Source organism: Callithrix jacchus, chromosome 8 (genome assembly GCF_049354715.1).
Source record: "Callithrix jacchus isolate 240 chromosome 8, calJac240_pri, whole genome shotgun sequence".
NCBI lineage: Eukaryota > Metazoa > Chordata > Mammalia > Primates > Cebidae > Callithrix > Callithrix jacchus.
In genome coordinates, this window is record NC_133509.1 from 128751527 (window position 1) to 128768783 (window position 17257).

General features: G+C 52.8%; 1 protein-coding gene across 1 annotated transcript in view; it reads right to left on the reverse strand.

Annotated features, from left to right (window-relative positions):
• Positions 1 to 17257, reverse strand: part of ASB2 (ankyrin repeat and SOCS box containing 2) — a 42619-nt gene continuing 25362 nt past the window's right edge. Inside the window, exons 6-10 of the mRNA XM_035261358.3 lie at positions 16424 to 16669; positions 12720 to 12891; positions 4666 to 5230; positions 3586 to 3739; positions 1 to 626 (exon numbers count right to left, since the gene is read on the reverse strand). Of these exons, the coding sequence (XP_035117249.1) occupies positions 490 to 626; positions 3586 to 3739; positions 4666 to 5230; positions 12720 to 12891; positions 16424 to 16669 (1274 nt within the window). The 3' untranslated portion in view covers positions 1 to 489. The remainder of the gene's footprint in view (positions 627 to 3585; positions 3740 to 4665; positions 5231 to 12719; positions 12892 to 16423; positions 16670 to 17257) is intronic.

Consider the following 17257-nt stretch of genomic DNA (forward strand, 5'->3'; position numbering starts at 1 on the left):
TCACATGTGTAGCATTTATTGTATTAATAATTAACGAAGCCCTCTGAGACCCAGGGTCCTCCTTCCCCAGCTCTGGGCCACGTCTTCATCTTAGTCTTTGGGGAGAAAGCTCTGAAGTCAAGTGGAGAATTTTCCAGAGCAAGTGGAGGGGCACAGGGAAGGCTCTGAGCACACCTTCCCCAGACCACCTCGAGCTCTGCCCTGGCCCAGGAATGGAGGCTTCTGCCATTCTGGAAGGCAGAGAAGTTCTGGGATCTGCTCATCAGTTTGTAAACATATGATTCTTCTCCTCCATGACACATTCAGTTCTCTGCTCTGGCCAAAGCTCTGGCCCTGAGACCCAGTGAGATCCTGTTAGCTATCCAGGCTGAGAGGAAGGCAGCCTGCAGCCTCATCTGTCACCAGGTCCCCTTGGAGTTGGGGACACCGACGTCCTGAGACTTAGTAAGAAGAGTCTGAGGGGCTACTCCTCTCTCCCTGTGGCCCCAGTTACTGGGTGTTCTCATATTTCAGGTATCTAATCAGCCTGCCTGGGAGCGGCAAGGTGTCTAGTAGTTTTATACGGTACTTCCCAATAGCCTTTCGAACCCGCAGCCGGCAAAGGTGAGCCAGAGGTCTTGGAGGTTCTGGAAAAGGAGGGAAAGAGAGAGGCTGATTTGTCATTTGCAATCAGCAATGGATTTGCATCTGCGACCCCAGCCTAGGGGAGGCACCTAGCTGATGTGGCTGTGGAAGACAGGGGGTACCTGCACCCCAGTCCCTGCTAACTAAAGAGACACAGCAAGGCACCTTCCCACTGTTCACCCCTCATTGATCTGCACAGCCCAAGAAGTGGGCAGAGTGATTATCACACCCATTTTACAGGTGAGGAAACCGAGGCTTAGCGAGGTTCTGACCCTTGTCTAGGATCCCTCAGGACTACAGAATGGTGCCTCCCTCCTCTTGACCCCTTCCTCTTCACACACAACCTGGGCCCCAAATACGGTCTTAGCAGTGGGGTCTGAGGGTTTGACCTCTTAAGTGCCCCCACACGTGGAATTCAACTCAGAGCTCCCGGTGGTGCTGAGAGGCCTGGGTAAGAGGGCAGAGACTGGCAGCTCCCCTCCAGCTCCAGAATCCCACCTGGCTGCCTCCCCCAGGAGCCATGGAGCGAGTTTTCTCAGCTGGGGGGTGGGTAGAGGTAAGAGCAGGGATGAATGCGTCTAGTAATGGGGTAATTTATTTCGTCCCGAGCAAAGGGTCAGACACAGAGAAAGGGTCTGCTGAATCACAGAATGCCATTCATTCATTCATTCATTCATTCATTCATTCACCAAGCACATGCTGAGCCCCCTTGCTGCACCTGTGCTTGGGCCAGAGATGCCTGCCCAGAGGCTCTGGGTGAGGCTTTCACAAGAGACGATGCCCTCTGAGTGGGGTCCTGAGGGGTGGGCAGGAATCTCCAGGTAAGGAAGGGAGACAAGGGCATTCTAAGCAGGGAAAACAGCAAGTGGCAAGGACAGGAAGTCAGGCAAGCCTGGGGCTGGAGGGGCAGGTGGGATGTGGAGCAAGGGCAGAGGGCCAGGCAGCTGGAGCATTGCCTAGCGATGCATCCACATACCCATCACCATGTTTATGACACCTCCACTGCCCTCTGAGCCGCCCTCTGAGTTCACTGCCTTCTGAGCTCATATTTTTCTACTAAAAATCTGAGTACCCAAAAGAACAGGGAAGCGTCATTCCCGTTGTCCAGGCATCTTGTCTGGTTAGTTCCTATTTCTAACTCTTAAATGCTGTGGTCTGGATAAAAAACAATATGGTTACTTCGTATACAGAAGGTCTTGAATATATATTCAGTTAATGGCTGAATTGGAATAATTAATTATAGGCATTGAGGCCAGTTAGGACACTTTTTTAATAGTCCAGAAAAGAGATGGGAAACCATTGGGTAACAAACTTAGAATATAACCTTCCCTCCAGGAAGCTCAGCACAGGCTGCTGGTGAGCAGAGGCAGAGCCACGAGGGCTGGGCAGGCCAATCCATGGGCTCTGGGTGCTTCTTCCCAGAATAACGATGTGGACGTCACAGCATTAAACAAACAAGCTCGTGGGGACTGTCTTGCAGGTGGAAAGTGGGCTTTAAAGTAACCCAAACGGGTACTGGTTAAAAATGATTGGTTTTACTGGCTAACAAATGTGTACTGCACACTAGGGTCTCTGCAGGGTTTTCCCAGGGGCATGGTTGAGTTGTGGGGGAATCACCCTTCTCTAAGGAAGGCAGGAGAGGCTGACAGAATGGGTGGGACTGTTAACCAGACTTAGACTGCCCCACCCTCTAGTGGCCAAGGATCATGATGGCAGCAACCAATTATTCATTAGTTCCTTGAAGGTTTACTGTGCGTCTAGAGTTGAGCCCCAAGTGAACAGGCACGTTGATGCCTCCCTGCCATCACTGCACCAGAAACTTTATCAAAGGCTTCAATTCAAGTGCCTTCCAAGCACCTGTGCCAATGAAACATCCCACAGTAAGTTTGGGTTCACAGAGGTGTGGGGATCAAGGAGGAACATGGTGAGTCAGAGCTGGGGCTTGGGGTGGGCCCCCAAGGCTGCACAGTCTCACCTGGGGACAGAAGCAGTAATGGTGGAATGACAATGGACTGCTTCAGGCCAGCCTCTGTACTACTCCTTTGACAAATACTTGGCCAGAGCAGGACTGTGCCCTCAGAGCCAGAGAAAGCCCTGGGGTAGCTGGGATGCCGCTGCACACATGCCCATTTCTGTCACCTGCAGCATCCTGTTTGCCCAGGTGAGCTCCATAAGGCCTAAGAGGGACTCTGGCCTCCTCAGCCTGACTTAGCCAGGCGGCCCCATCTACTCTGCACACATCAGAGGGATAGTGACTGAATCCCACTTCACTGTGCCTGGCACAGTTCACATGCGTAGAGGTGAAAGGGGTTGACCCAGGCGCCTCTGTTCAGGTGGTAAGACGCCCTGCTCAGTCACTCAGCAAGGCCCTGACAAGGCTGGGTCCAGGGTTCAGGGGCCTGTCTCCGACACCAGGGTGTTCTGTGCACCAGCAACTTTGGTGTCATCTGGGAGCCTGATGAAATGCAGACTCCCTGGCCCGACCCCAGACCTGCGGAATCAGAAGCTGCATTTTTAACAAGACACCGGGTGCTGAGTGTGCACTTTAGTTTGAGACACCCTGGACCACCTTCTCTCCTCTCCCCTGCCACAATGCCTCTTGGTGGCCCCAAATCGTTCACAACCTACTCTGAAGGTCCCGATACCCCTCAGGGGAGCGATAGCTGTTTAAAACATCATGGGAAGATGTAGTGGAGAGACTCTGGGGTTGGTCAAACCTGGGTTTGAATCCCAACTCTGCCACTAACCAGCTACAACTTTGGCCCAGGTGGCACAACTCTCTGAAGGGCAGATTCCTCACGTTTCATCCCAGGAGTTATAGACACATGGTGTGTGACACGCAGCACAGAGCCTGGCACGGAGCAGGTGCTCCCAGGGTTAGGAACGGTCGAATTCCCTGAGGCCTGGGCCTCAGTCAGGCAGGGAGAACTGCCAGCCTTGGCAGCAGCAGCAAGTGCCTACCTGCCTTCTCCTTGATGACGGCCCAGTCCTCGAAGCTGTCAATGTGCTCCTTCAGCCTCGAGCAAAGCTGCACGTTGCCCACGTAGTCCAGGAGGACATCGATGATGGGCCCTGCCCAGCGGCTCACCTCTGGGGCAGACACGAACTCACAGAACTGAAAGAGAACACGCCGGGACCAAGACGTGAGTTCACCCCACCTGCAGCAGCCTGAGGCTAGGGAGCACAGGGGATGTGTCCAAGCACACACCCAGCATAGACACTGTCCCTTGAACAATGTCCCCCCAACACAGGCTTCTGTTGCCCAAAGTGGAAGATGGGCAACTCGAGCAGGTCACATCACCTCTGAGCCTCAATTTTCCTGTCTATAAAATAGGTATATGAAACAAACTCCAAGGGGAATTTTTTTAACGTGAGAATTAGGTATATGAACATAAACTTTGCACACAGTAGGCAGCCCATGAATGATCGCCATTAGCTATTATAGTAATTATCTCCAGGAGATGAGTGTGTCTAACTTCTTTTAAGTTCTGGTTTTTAAACCAACCACATGGACATGTACTGCCTCGGGGTCGCTGGCCTTCTGCTTCTGACCCGGACCCTACACCAGCCTGCTCTTGACATCCCTTTCCGGATCATTTTTATTTCACATCGCATTCCAGGTGCAGCCCCTTAGTTCTGCAGAGTTCTCTGCTCCACTATCGGTTCCTTAAATTCCCCAAAGCAGTGGACCACAATAAGGATTGTTCCAGTGGACGACAATAAGGATTGTTCCAATGCACCACTAAGTTCTGCGGCCTCTAAAGTGAGCTAACCGCCGGTTCCGCTGCCTCCAAAGGGTGCTAACCCTAGTCGACTACGCTCCCTCCAAAGCGCCCTAACCACTAACCCAGGGTACCCAAGACGCAGGTTGACCACCGTGCTCTGCTGCCCCCAAAGCTGTCCACACTCCCGCGGAAGGAGTCCACGCGGCTCCCAGGGAGCGTGAACCACACGGCCCCGCGGCCGCCGCCGCCGCCCACGCGCGCACCCCCGGGCCACACCCCCGAGGCGCGCTCCCCGCCGCCGGCGCACGCCGCCCACCTGCACCACGCCGGGCTCCTTGTCGGCCGCGGGCTGCTCGTTGAACCTGCTGGAGGACTGCGGGGCCGGCGGGTGCGGGCCGTTCCCGTAGAGGCACGAGAAGCAGGGCTCGCCGTCGCAGCCCAGGTCCATGAGGAACTTGAGCAGCGACAGGCACTTCATGGCGAACATGATGGTGGCGGGGAAGGCGGTGGGGTGCGTGGCGATGTAGGCGTCGATGTTTGCGCCGTGGTCCAGCAGCAGCTGCATGGTGCGCAGGCAGCCGTGGCGGATGGCCACGAGCAGGGGGCTGATGACGTCGCGGTTGGGGTCGGCGCCGTGTTCCAGCAGCAGCTCGGTGGCGTACACGTTGTTGTTGACCACCGCGAAGTACAGCGCGGAGCTGCGCCTGTCCTCGTAGAGGCGCGCGCGCTCGGGGGCCAGGGGGGTGTTCACGTCGAAGCGCGCGTCCAGCAGCGCCTCCAGCACCTCGTCGTGGTTGCGCTCGGCCGCCAGGTGCAGCGGGCTGATGCCGCTACGGCGCACGCGCGTGCGGCTGGTCACGGGCAGCAGCATCTGCACGATCCTGCGGGGCCGAGGCGCCGGCGCGGGTGAGGGGAGGGTCGGGAAGGGGCCGGCCCCTCCCCGCCAGCAGCGGCGCACATCCCACCGGCAGGGGGCGCCGCGGGTCCACCATTCTCAACCCATTGGGGAAGGTGGGTCGGCAGCCGTGCCCGCTTTGCAGATAAGGAAACTGAGGCTCAGAGAGCTTCAGCCACCTTCCCCAAGTCACATAGCCAGTAAGGGACAGAGCTGGGCATCAGACCCGGAACCTTTGGCTTCCGAAGTCTGAGTTCTTAAAAACCTCAGCCAGACTGCACTAGGGTTTCAAGAAGCTCCCACTGATTGATTTCAGGCTAAGGGCTGTGGTCCCTTGCCAGCTCAGTCATCTGGAGGAACTGACAGAAAGCCCCCCAAATCCAGTGAATGTCCGACCTCCTCCCTGCAGGAGGCAGTAGACGTTTGGAGCCAGATCCTGCTCTCTCTGGGGGAGGACGGACAGGAACAGCTAGATCCAAGAACTCCTGTGCCAGGAGGCTCCTAAAGACAAGTGCTCTTGGGTTTAATCTTTACAATAACCCCTAAAAAAGCAAGGCTCCTCATTCCCATTGCGCAGATGAGAAGATTCAAAGATCTGAGAGGTTAAGGGCTTGCCTAGCCATACAGTCAGAAGAGGGGGACCAGGGCTGCGCCCTCCTCTGACTCCAGGGCTGAGTGGTCCTGCATCCCTGTCTTGCTGTCCTGGGACCCCAGTGGAGTCACTGGATCCTGAGGACAAAAGGGAACAAATGTGTTTGGCCCCAACTACTTCTGCCCCAGGCCCCAGTCAGCCCACTGTGACCATGAGGTCACTTGCGCTCCTCTCCCGTGAGTCTCATCGCCTCCTCCCCCGAGGGCTGATGCTAGCTTCTCCCAGTCTCTGTGCCCCACCTTCTGCGCTTGGAGAACTTGGTCAGCTGCTGAAGCCTGAGCTCCCAGAACCACCAGTTCCTCTCTTTCCTAAAACTCCAGCCCTGACCTCAGCACTTTACCTTATGCATCTACTAAATCCTCCCAGTGGCCCTCTGAAGTGAGTACTATAACATCCTCATTTCAGAGATGAAGAGACAGAAGCCCAGAGTAGGTAAGTGACTCCTCCAAGGATGCACAGCTAGTAAGTGATGGAGCCAGGATTTGAACCCAGGCAATCTGACCCCAAAGCTACACTCTTCAAACTCCCCTACTTCTTGTGTAGCACTCAGGGTGACAGTTAATATATCACGGGGCTTTGCAACCTTCACAATGTGTTAACTTGCCTGCTCATTTTACCTCCGCTGCAGGCCTGGGTGGGAGTGGCTGGAGCAGGCCTGTGGCCTTTTTTTTTAACAGATGTGGCTCAGAGGGCTGAATTGACTAATCAGGGGTCATAAGAAAACTCTGGGGGCTCAACCCCAGGACTCTTGGCCGCTTCTTTTGGCTCTCTTCTCTTAGACCCCTGCCACCTGCAAGAACAAGGTCCTGCCACCAGTGTGATTCCAGACCCTAGTCCCTACTGACAGGTGACCTCACAGCCTTGTGTGGGGCTCCAAGGAGGCGGCCATTGTGGGGGGTGGGGAAGCAGGTGCCGCTAGGGCCATTCCCATGCCTCTCGCTTCCTGGCACACTGGCTTCCTGGAAATCTGATGCCAGTGACCTCCTGCTGGGATCTCAGTGGAAAGTATTGTTATTGTTAGTGACGCTATGTTTGGCTAAAATCTGCCTCTAAAACCTCAAAAGGAAATTCACACACCCAGGGGGACTAATTGCCTCCTAATTTCTATTTGTGTAGGCACAGGAGGCCTGACTTTGCTCTGCAGAGGTGCTGGTCAAAGGCAGGCCTGGGGCCTCACCCTGGTTGGCGGCCACAAATGCTCTGCTAACAGCTGTAACGTGCCCACAGCGAGAGGGGCTGCCCCGGGGCTGCTGGCCAGATGGGGCTGGATCTCTGGCAGGTCACAGCTGGCCTGCAATTCTCCATGAACCAAGGGAAAGTGGCAGAAATGTGGGAACTTGAACGCTGTCTCAGTAATGCAGTGAATCATCTTATTCCCGTAAGTCTCTGCCAATCAGAAAGTGAATGTGTAATGCTGGACAGGCTCTGGAGATCAGTGTGTCCAGCTCTCCCATTTTACAGAGGGTAAAAATTGAAGCCCAGGCTTGGGGTGGGGAACAGAGGGAGGTTGGACAGAAGGCGGATGGTGCACAAGAGCAAAATGCAGGTCTCTAGATGCCCAGGGACAGGCCTTCTATGATGCTGCCCCCCCAACCATGGGAGGGGCCATGTTGGCAGCCCCACTGCACATCGTCACTCCTCTCCCAGCCCACTTTGTGGGGCAGAGGACAGGAGGACAAGGGGGTGACCCCACCAAACAGTCTGGGTCTTCCCAATTCTCCCACAGGCAACGTGTTGGGACCTCAGAGTCCAACTGCTCAAGCGGCATCTTATTAAGAGGAGCGAAAGTGACCGTTGCTTGATAGAACCGTAGGCGTCAGGAAGAACGGCTCTCGATCTCTCCCTTGTCCCCTCCCCAGTGCAGAGGCCACACCAAATAGCTTAGCTTTGCCTATGTAGCCCTGAGATCAGAGCAGATCCAGCTCAGGGTCACTCCAGGAAAACTCAGTGCAGCAGTGTGGCAGGTACTGAGCTGTCTCTGACCTTGGACCTCATTCTGAATCACTGGGCTCCTGCCTCACTCCTGGGACCCACCAGTATCTGAAGCCCCAGGCCCAGGTTCCCACTCTGGGATTCTAGTTTCCTCAAGGCAGTAGCCTTGCCATACTGCCTGGCCCTGGCTCGGATGCCCTTTCTGAATCTAGCCCAACAGCAGGGGAATGGGCACAGAGCTTTGAGCCAACGCAGGCTGTCCTTAGCTAGACAGGGGCCCAGCATGGGCAGTGGGGGAACTAGGAGGCTCAGAGTCAGGGGTACAGGGGTTACACACCAGCTTTGCCTTTCAGCACTGGGCCAGCGCAGGCCTGTCACTTAACCTCTCTGAACCACACCTAAAGCAGAGGGGTAATTAATTATAATAGTGGTGATGATGATGATGTTAGCTATATCTACCCTTTATTGAGCTCCAGTGGGTTGCTGTGAGCACTTTACCCCCTCCCTTCCTTAGTCATAATTGTGCTAATATTGCTGAGCGCTTACTATGTGCCAGGTACCATTTCAAGTGGTCCTCACGTTTATTTTCTTAATTTAATCCCAGCATGACCCTTAGAGCTAAGAATTTGATCTCTTTACTCATTACTCAAAACAACACAGCGAGGTAGGACTGCTTCCAATCCCAGGTCCACGTTCCAAAGTACAATTTGGTCATCTTTCACCAAGGCTGCTTTTGAGGATGAAATGATATTTGACACATGAGTCTGATCGGCCTGTAGTTGGCAGCGAATAAACAGTGGCTCTTGGTATCTTGACCACCACAATGACTGTAGCCCACTGCCCCTGCTGCCCTAAACGCAGAGGCGTTCTGGGTTACCAGGTCACTGTGGCGTGACCTTTGTCAGTGTTCAGTGTAAATTTGGCTGGAGGGCTGGGCACAGTGGCTCATGCATGTAATCCCAGCACTTTGGGAGGCAGAGGTGGGTGGATCACTTGAGCTCAGGAGTTCAAGACCAGCCTGGGCAACATGGTGAAACCCCATCTCTACTAAAATACAAAAATTAGCCATGTGTGGTGGCAGACACCTGTAATTCCAGTTACTTGGGAGGCCGAGGAAGGAGAAACACTTGAACCCAGGAGGCAGAGGTTGCAGTGAGCCAAGATCGTGCCACTGCACTCCAGCCTGGGCAACAGAGAGACTCAGTCTCAAAAAAAAAAAAAAAAAAAAATTCTGGATGGCGGACTTGACTTTAATATGGGAACCAATTGCCCATAGATGGCTCCATTTCCAGCACTTCTGAGCTCCACTGTGCGGCCCTGACTTATTTTCTATGAGGCTCTCTCTATTGAGCTCCGAGCCTCAGTTTCTCTTTTAACTAATGGGGGTATTAACTTGCTTGTGAATGTGCTTTATAAACTGCTTTTTAATGTATTAAGTGTTCTCTATTTGGCTTTATTCCAGAAAGAATTTCAAGTGGCTTGTAAAGATTTATAAAATACAGCAAAAGTAGTATATATTGGAAGTAAAAGAGAAGGAATATTTAAAAGCGATGGAATCAGAAGTAAGGCCCAGAATGCGAGTCTGTGTTTTCTGTTGGCCACAGAAGAGGCTCTAAGATCCGGATTCTCTACCCAGGCTGCACAGTAAAATCTCCTGGGCAGCTCTTAGACACCCTGAAGCCTCAGCCACAGCCCAGACCAGCGGCAGCACCGTATCTCCAGGTGGGGTTCAAGCACCTGGGTTTCTAGTGCAGCCAAGGTTGGAAACTACTGTTCTGGGTACTATTCTTGGGGCATCTGCTCTGGTCTAACTCACACAGTTTCTTTATCAATCTATCTTTGGTGTTGATCTTTAATTTCAGATGGTGGCTTTGCTAAACTGGAAACAAAAAAACGGGAAAATGTGTGCCTTGGAGGTGTCGGTGACATTGGGATTTTAGAGCTCCTTTCTCGGCACACCCGAATGTCACCCCCTGCACTTAAGTGTGCTGAAGAGAAGACACATCTGGCAAACAGCCCTCAGCTCCTGGTGCTGCCTTCCATGCCTGGGACGGCCAGGGTGTGTTGGCAGGTGGCAGAATGCGGAATGTCTATGGAATGTCACATCAAATCCCCAAGCAGAGGGCCTTTCATGCTGCATGCCCAGGGAGGGAGTGATGAGCTTGGGGCTTGCTGGCCAGGGGCCCTGCTGCTGGTGGCAGAAGCTGATGGGAACCAGGCTTTAACCTGCTATTGGGTAGCCCTCAAAAAGTGGCCCAGCTCCCTCTGAGCCTTGGGGGACAGAGAGAAATGGGACTCAGGAGTGGAGGTTGAATAACCAGGGAAATCACCATGGGAATCTGCATGAATCCAAGGCAGGTGAGTTTAGGGGAACAGAAACCACGTCTACAGGGGTTCCAGGCACAACCCGCCTTGCTCTCTGATCACCCCCAAGGCCACTAGTGCCCCTTCAACTTCTCCAGCTGAGGCCGGACTGCCAACACCTGAGCTCACTTGAAAGCAGCCCAGATGAAGGTCCCAGCCCTGCCGCTATCTCAAAAGTCACTCCCATATCTGGCCTTGGTTTCCTTCTCTGTAAAAGCAGGGCCTGAATTAGATCAATGATCTCTGCAGCTATGGACAGACTGTATCTGATTTGCTCAGGGAGCGTTTCAAAGAGACAGCGGGCCTCCTTCTCTCCTGGAGATTCTGGTTCACTGGATCTGATATGGCATTTTTAAAACAGCCCAGAGGGACACGGATATGCAGGCTAGAATTGGGGGGCAGTGGGCCAGGAGATTTCCAGAGTGCATCTGTTCCGGCCTATTCAACCAGGTCTCTCTGGGGTCAGGCTCAAGGTAAACTGTGTTTGCCCAACTCTGACTGTTGCCCAATGATTTGTGGAACTGAAGAGAAAGGTGCCATCTTGCCCATGCCGGCTGCCTGGCCTGAGCTGCTGCCTTAACTACACAATCACGGAATGCACTCTCCCTAGTGAGAGTGGTGCACATAGCATGCCTGAGCACACACTGGGGCAGGTGCTCTGCTTGGTGCTTTCTTTCCATTCTTTATGAATGCATATCCATTTTACTGGTCCTCCCACAACCCCATGAGGCAGGTGTGAACATTCCCCATTTTACAAATGAGAAAACTGAGGCTCAAAAAGGTTAAGCAACTTGTCCAATGGCCTCAGCAGGAACTCACACCTAGATCTGTTAGCCTTGTGGCCTGCTGTGCTGTCCAGAGAAGGCCGGGTCTCCTCTGTGTGTACCGGGAGGTGTGGGGAGTGGGGAGGCCTTCGTTGGTTGGTGTTGGTGCAGGCAGCCTGCGCAGAGGGGCCTGGAGCTTTAAGCATCAGCTCTGAAGCCTTGAGTCTTTGTTTCAGTCTCTGGAATGAAGAGACTTTCACGCCATTTCCCTCTGCCTTAGCGAAGACAACAAATATCCCCTCAACACACAGTCTGTGTTTCTCACTCTCCTCCCTGTCTAGGAGACTGGGGTGTGTTTCCCCAAGTGTCATCAGGGTACATGAGATGGGGTTTTAGGTGAAATGTTTTCTTAATTGATTGGAAATGGATAATAGTGTGATAAATGTTTCCTCTTCAAAATAAATTCATTGTAAGTAAAAACATTATTTCAAGGAAAAAATACTAAGCAACGAGAGTACAGATATTTAAAATCAGGAGCAAAATCTGTGAATGGACAAAGTTTGTAAAACGCTGTCCAGCAAAAAGGGCCGGGTGCTGGGGTTTCAGTCCTGGCCCTGGGAACAGGGCTTCTAAGGGGCAAGTCTCTTGACTACCAGAGCCTTAGTTTTTTGTCCTGTAAAATGAAAATCCAGGTTGACCTGTATACCCACAGCACAGCGTGAGGTCCACGTGAGAGACAGATGAATCACACTCTGGAAATGACCAAGCCCTGTCCATCCTTCAAGGGCAGCGGGAGTTCCGACTCTGCGGCCCAGGCTTCCCCATGCAGCAGTGTTGCCGGGAATGTTTAAAAACTGGCTCAAGCAGGGCAGAGAAGGGGGAAACGGCTCTGGTTTGTAGCATTTGCCAATTTCCATGCCGTAAATATTCCCCCATGGCCAACTTTAAGCTACCAATGTGAGGTCAACAAACGTGGAATTGGGAAGGGGTGTGCACAGCGGGTTCGTGAGAACTGACCCGAGCTGGCTCTGGCACACCTCTGCCTCTGGCCCTGGCTTGCCTCTCTCCACAGGAGCCAGGCAGCTCCTCGGCATGCTCTTTCGTAATGTCACGAGTTCACATGTCTGTGCTTCTTCCCTTCCTCCAGATTGCTCCTTGGGAACTTAAGCCTCTCTCCTCTTGCGCAGAGTATCTTGCACATAGTGAATGTTTAGTAACTGCTAGCTCTTATCATTGGTGCGTTTGTGTTTTTGTAGGTATTCATTGCATGCTTGCTAATTGCCTGGTGGGAAGTTACCTTTGCATTCCTGGACCCCCGGAAATATTCATTAGTTCAGACTCATATCTGCCTCTCTGGGTAGAATTCCTGTAGATGTGACCTTTGGAGCAGGTGAGTACCTGCCACCTATGAGCTGTGTGACCTTGGGCAAGTCACTCAACCTCTCTGTGTCTTAGCTTCCTCATCTAAACAACAGAAATAATAATATCCACCTCAATGAGCTGTTACGCAAATTAAACAAGTCTCTGGTGTGCATAAGGGTTTGCTGTTATTATTGCTGCCGCCGTTGTTATAGGCGCTCACTCCATGCTCTCTAACTGCTAAGGGGTTTTCCTCTTCTCCATGGGAAAGGTGATGTCCATTCTGACCTCTCCTGGGCCTTCCTAATCCTATGGTGGGACATTCAGGGCTGGCCCACCCCTCCCATCCCCTACCCCTGTGGGTCTCGGGAGAGCTGCCGGGTGCTGGCAGAGCCTGGGCTGACCTGTAGTTGCCCTTCTTGGAGGCGACGTGCAGCGGGAGCAAGCCATCCTTGTTGGTCTTGTTGGCGTCGGCGCCCTGTGACAGCAGAAACTCCACCACCTCCTCGTGCTCGTTCTTGCAGGCTTCGTAGAGGGCAGATGCACTGTCGCTGGCCTGTGTGTTGATGTCAGCACCTGGGGAAAAAGAAGCAGATCAGCAAGTGACCAAGTGACCGGGGAGTGGCTGTCCTCGATGTAACACCACCACATGCTGGGCCAGCTGTGCTAACCACGGTGATGTACTGGATCTTTAACATCCACCCTTAGGAAGGAGGAGTCTACCTGGGGCCACCCCCAGCTTCTTTCAATATTAAGACCCAGGGGCCTGTCTGGGTGTGGTGGCAGCTGCCTGTAATCCCAGCACTTTGGGAGTCCGAGGCAGGTGGATAACCTGAGGTCAGGAGTTCGATACCAGTCTGGCCAACATGATGAAACCCTGTCTCTACTAAAAATACAAAAATTAGCTGGGCATAGGGGTGGGTGCCTGTAATTCCAGCTACTCTGGAGGCTGAGGCAGGAGAATTGCTTGAACCTGGGAGGCAGAGCTTGCATGAGATCCAGCCTGGGCAACAGAGGAAAACTCGGTCTAAAAAAAAAAAAAAGGAAGAAGGACCCAGGGGCCTGCCAGCTCAAACAGAGGCCTCTGAGAGGATACAAGCAGCCACAATGATGCTGGCATTTTCTGAGCACCCACTGCATGCTGGGCATCGTGCTTTCCACATGCTACATCTGAATTCACAGTGGGTGTCACCCTGTGAGATCAGTACTACTCTTATCTCCAGATTACAGACGGGGACACTGAAGCACAGAACACCTCGACCACTTGCCTCAGACCACCCAACTGATAAAGATGGAGCCAAACTTGAACCCGGATGGTCTGATGGCAGAGGCCATGGTGGATGTTCTGATGGCAGAGACCATGCTCTTAACCCTCACTCTGTGTAAGAGGGCCTGGACCCTGTCCTAAGAGAAGCCTCACGGGTCTAGGAGAGCACAGAGCCCCTAATAAAGGAAAACCCCAATAATGTTATTAATTGCAACTTGCTATTAATATTGGTATCATTATTGTTAATATCACCATGCTATTAATATTGATAGGTATTGATAGTTATCAATAACCTCTCGCTCTTATCGTTAGTGCTCTCTGTGCTAGGAACTCCCTGCATGTTTGCTAATTCTAATTGCTCATTCTCTGCCTTTCACTTCAAGGAGTAAGAGAATTACTTTCTGTCTCCTCCCAAGAAAATACTAGGCGAGGTGCAGTGGCTCACACCTGTAATCCCAGCACTTTGGGAGGCCAAGGCAGGAGGATCTCTTGAGCCCAGGAGTTCAAGACTAGCCTGGGTAACCTAATGAGACTCTGTCTCTTCTCTACATCTACTGAGTAGCCCCTGGCCAGGCATGATGGCACAAGCCTATAGTTCCAGCTACTCAGAAGGCTGAGGTGTGAGGATTGCTTGAGCCCAGGAGGCTGATCTCGGCTGCAGTGAGCCAGGATCGCATCACTGCACTCCAGCCTGGGCAGCAAAGTGAGACCCTGTCTGAAAAACAAAACCAGAAACATTAATTCATGCTGCTAGGGGGAGGAATCAGGCCTGGTGACAGTCTGCCTCCAGCCCAATCTTCTACACCCACTACATCTCCTGGACGAGGGAGAGGGAGAGGTGAGGGAGGGAACTCATGTACACACAGCTTTCTCTGCAGAAAGAGGGTTCAGGAAGGAAATGGAACTAAGATGCTGGGAGATGTCCGTGGGGCTAAAATCAAAAGCATCTGCTAACCACAGGTCATCTCTCTAAGCATGTTGCTGATCTCAGGCTTTCTGGTAATTCCTTATTTTTGATGATGGTGTGATCAGTTTCTGGTCTAGCGGAAAGAGCACAAGCTTTGGCGACAGATGAGAACCAGTGGGGGCGTCTGTTTCAGGGCTCACAAGCCCTGCAGACTCAGAAAGCCTTTAGGAACCTGTTTTCTCATCTGTCAACCAGGAATAATAGTACCCACCCCTCAGGGTTACTGCAGGGAGTAAGCAAAATAATGTAAGCAAATGTCTCAGTGCAGTGCCTGCCACGGGGAAGCTACTTAGCCATGCCAGTTGCTGAGGATGTAAGGAGCTGGGCAGAGGGCTTCGTTCTGCCTCCGGCCCGAGGGAGAGCCAGTGAGCTGCCCTAACTCTCTGCTGGGCTCTCAGAGGCAGGCGCCCTGGAGGGCCTGGACCCCGCCAGCAAAGCCGCCTGCTCACACAAGAAAAATATTTGGGTTGGAAAATGGACTCAGCCCACAAAGTGAACAGACCCTGACTCAGAGTGTCAGCAGGAGACCTGGGCAGATGTTTGGAGTTAGTGAGGTCCCCCTTGCCCGCTGAGCGTGCTGTCCTTCACCAGGACTCCCGGCCTGGGCTCCCAGGACCCTGCCTATGCCCCTTTGTTCTTAGGCTAGGCAGCCCAGATTTGTTCCTGGCTGCAGGGAAGGGCCGGTGTCTATGTTCCCTGCGGCTCGGGCACGTGCTGAGTGTGCGGATGCCTACCTGGGCACAGCCCCATGCTGCTGACTCTCATAGGCTAGGGTGGCTGGCAGAGCACAAAGCGTGTGCAGTTTGGAGTCAGATGACAGTGGGTCAGCATCCAGGCTCGACTGTGACCAATTATTAACCTCTCTGAACCTCAGTCTCTTCATCTATACAATGGGATGAGCACACTACCTACCACGTGGGGCTATGGGAGAGCTCCACGGACCCAGTCTGTGTTCATATTTCACAAGTCCGCAGCAGATGACTACAGTTCAGCCTCAGCATCTGGATTACCCTGGCTTCTCTGTTGCTAGAGAGAAAGGGCTACTTCCCACGGAGAGAGAAAAGAAATCAAAGGCATACTTGGGGAAGATCAGGATATAATGTTCTGTAACCAAAAGCAGGTCTGCCATGTCTCGGAGTCTTCTGCTGCTGGGCCATCGTAATGCAGACCATATTGTGTTGTCTTCTCCCATTAAGATACTTCACAGGCGAAGAGGACAAAGACCTGGGTTCAAGTCCCAGCTCTGCCACTAATCTGCTATGTGACCTTGGACAAATAACTTTCCCACCCTGGTCCTTGAGTTTGTCACCCATAAAAGGAGGAGGTGATCTCAATGTTGGCTGAGGTTCCTTCTGGCCCCGAAGTGTGATGTGGTAGAAAGAGTTGGGGTGTCAGGCGACCAAGAGTCTAGCTAGTTCTACAGCGGATTAGCAAGAAGCAGATCAGCAAGTGACCAAGTGACCAGGGAGTGGCTGTCCTTGATGTAACACACTGCGTACTGGGCCCGCTGTGCTCACCACGGTGATGTACTGGATCTTTAACACTGACTGGTGTTTCTTTCTCTGTGCCTCAGACTCCTCGTTTGTAAAATGAAGATGTTGGACTAGATTAGAAAATAATAATAGATGGTCCACGGGCCACACACCCCCATTTGTGCTAATGGCAGATGTCACTAGTGGATCCTGACACTCTTCCCACTGAGCCTGGACGTAGCCTCAGCAATCTTCTCAACACAGCACTCTAGGGGGAAACTGTCACTCCATCAGAGTTCCCACAAGATAATCCCTAACTCGCCTTCCCTTAGAGCTGACCTCTGACATCCTTCCCATGTGCCCTTTGGGGACGCCACAACCTAGGAACCCTTAGCCACTCACCGTACTTGGCTAAGAACCTCAGGGCCTCCAGCTGCCCACTCTGGGCGGCCACGAACAAGGGGGTGATGCCGTAGGCATTCTTGGATTCCACCTTGGCTCCTCCGCTCACCAGGATCTCCATGACCTCCAGGTCGTTGCGAGACACAGACTCGTGCAGGGCGGTCCAGCCGCGGTTACAGCGGTGGTTGGTGTCTGCGTTGTGCTGCACCAGAATCCTCACTGCCTCCGCGTTCTTGCGCTCACAGGCTGTGCTCAGGGGGAAGCAGGATGGTCAGCAGGGCCTGGCAGGAGCTGGCCAGCAGAGACTGCATTCATCCGCCTGTCCATTCACTCATCCACTCATTCAACTTTTGACTGGGTGTGGATTCAGTTCCAGTCCCTGAACTGAACCTGGGATATACGACTAAAAGTAATACTGATGCTAATATTAGCAATAATACTTGCTGATTCATACGTCAGGTACTGGTTCTATCTTAGGCTCTCTGTTCTAAGCATATTTTACAGGATTAACTAATTTAGTCCTCCCAACTTCCCTGAAAGGAGGTAGTGATGTTATCTGCTTTCGCAGATAAAGAAGGTAAGGCACAGAGAGGGTAAGTGACTTGCCCGAAGTCACACAGATACTGAGTGGCAGAACTGGGTAGTCAGGCTGAGGGTCTCTGTCCCCTGGGATGTCCCAGGATGTCCCTATCATTTCCCCTTTCAATGGTACCTGCTTCAGTCCTCCACATTACCAAAGCTGGAAGAACCTTCCTAGATGAGGAGTGGACATTGTGATAATCCTGCTTAACTTCCCCTCCTCCAGAAAAAGCTACTAATTTAGTTCAGGGTCAA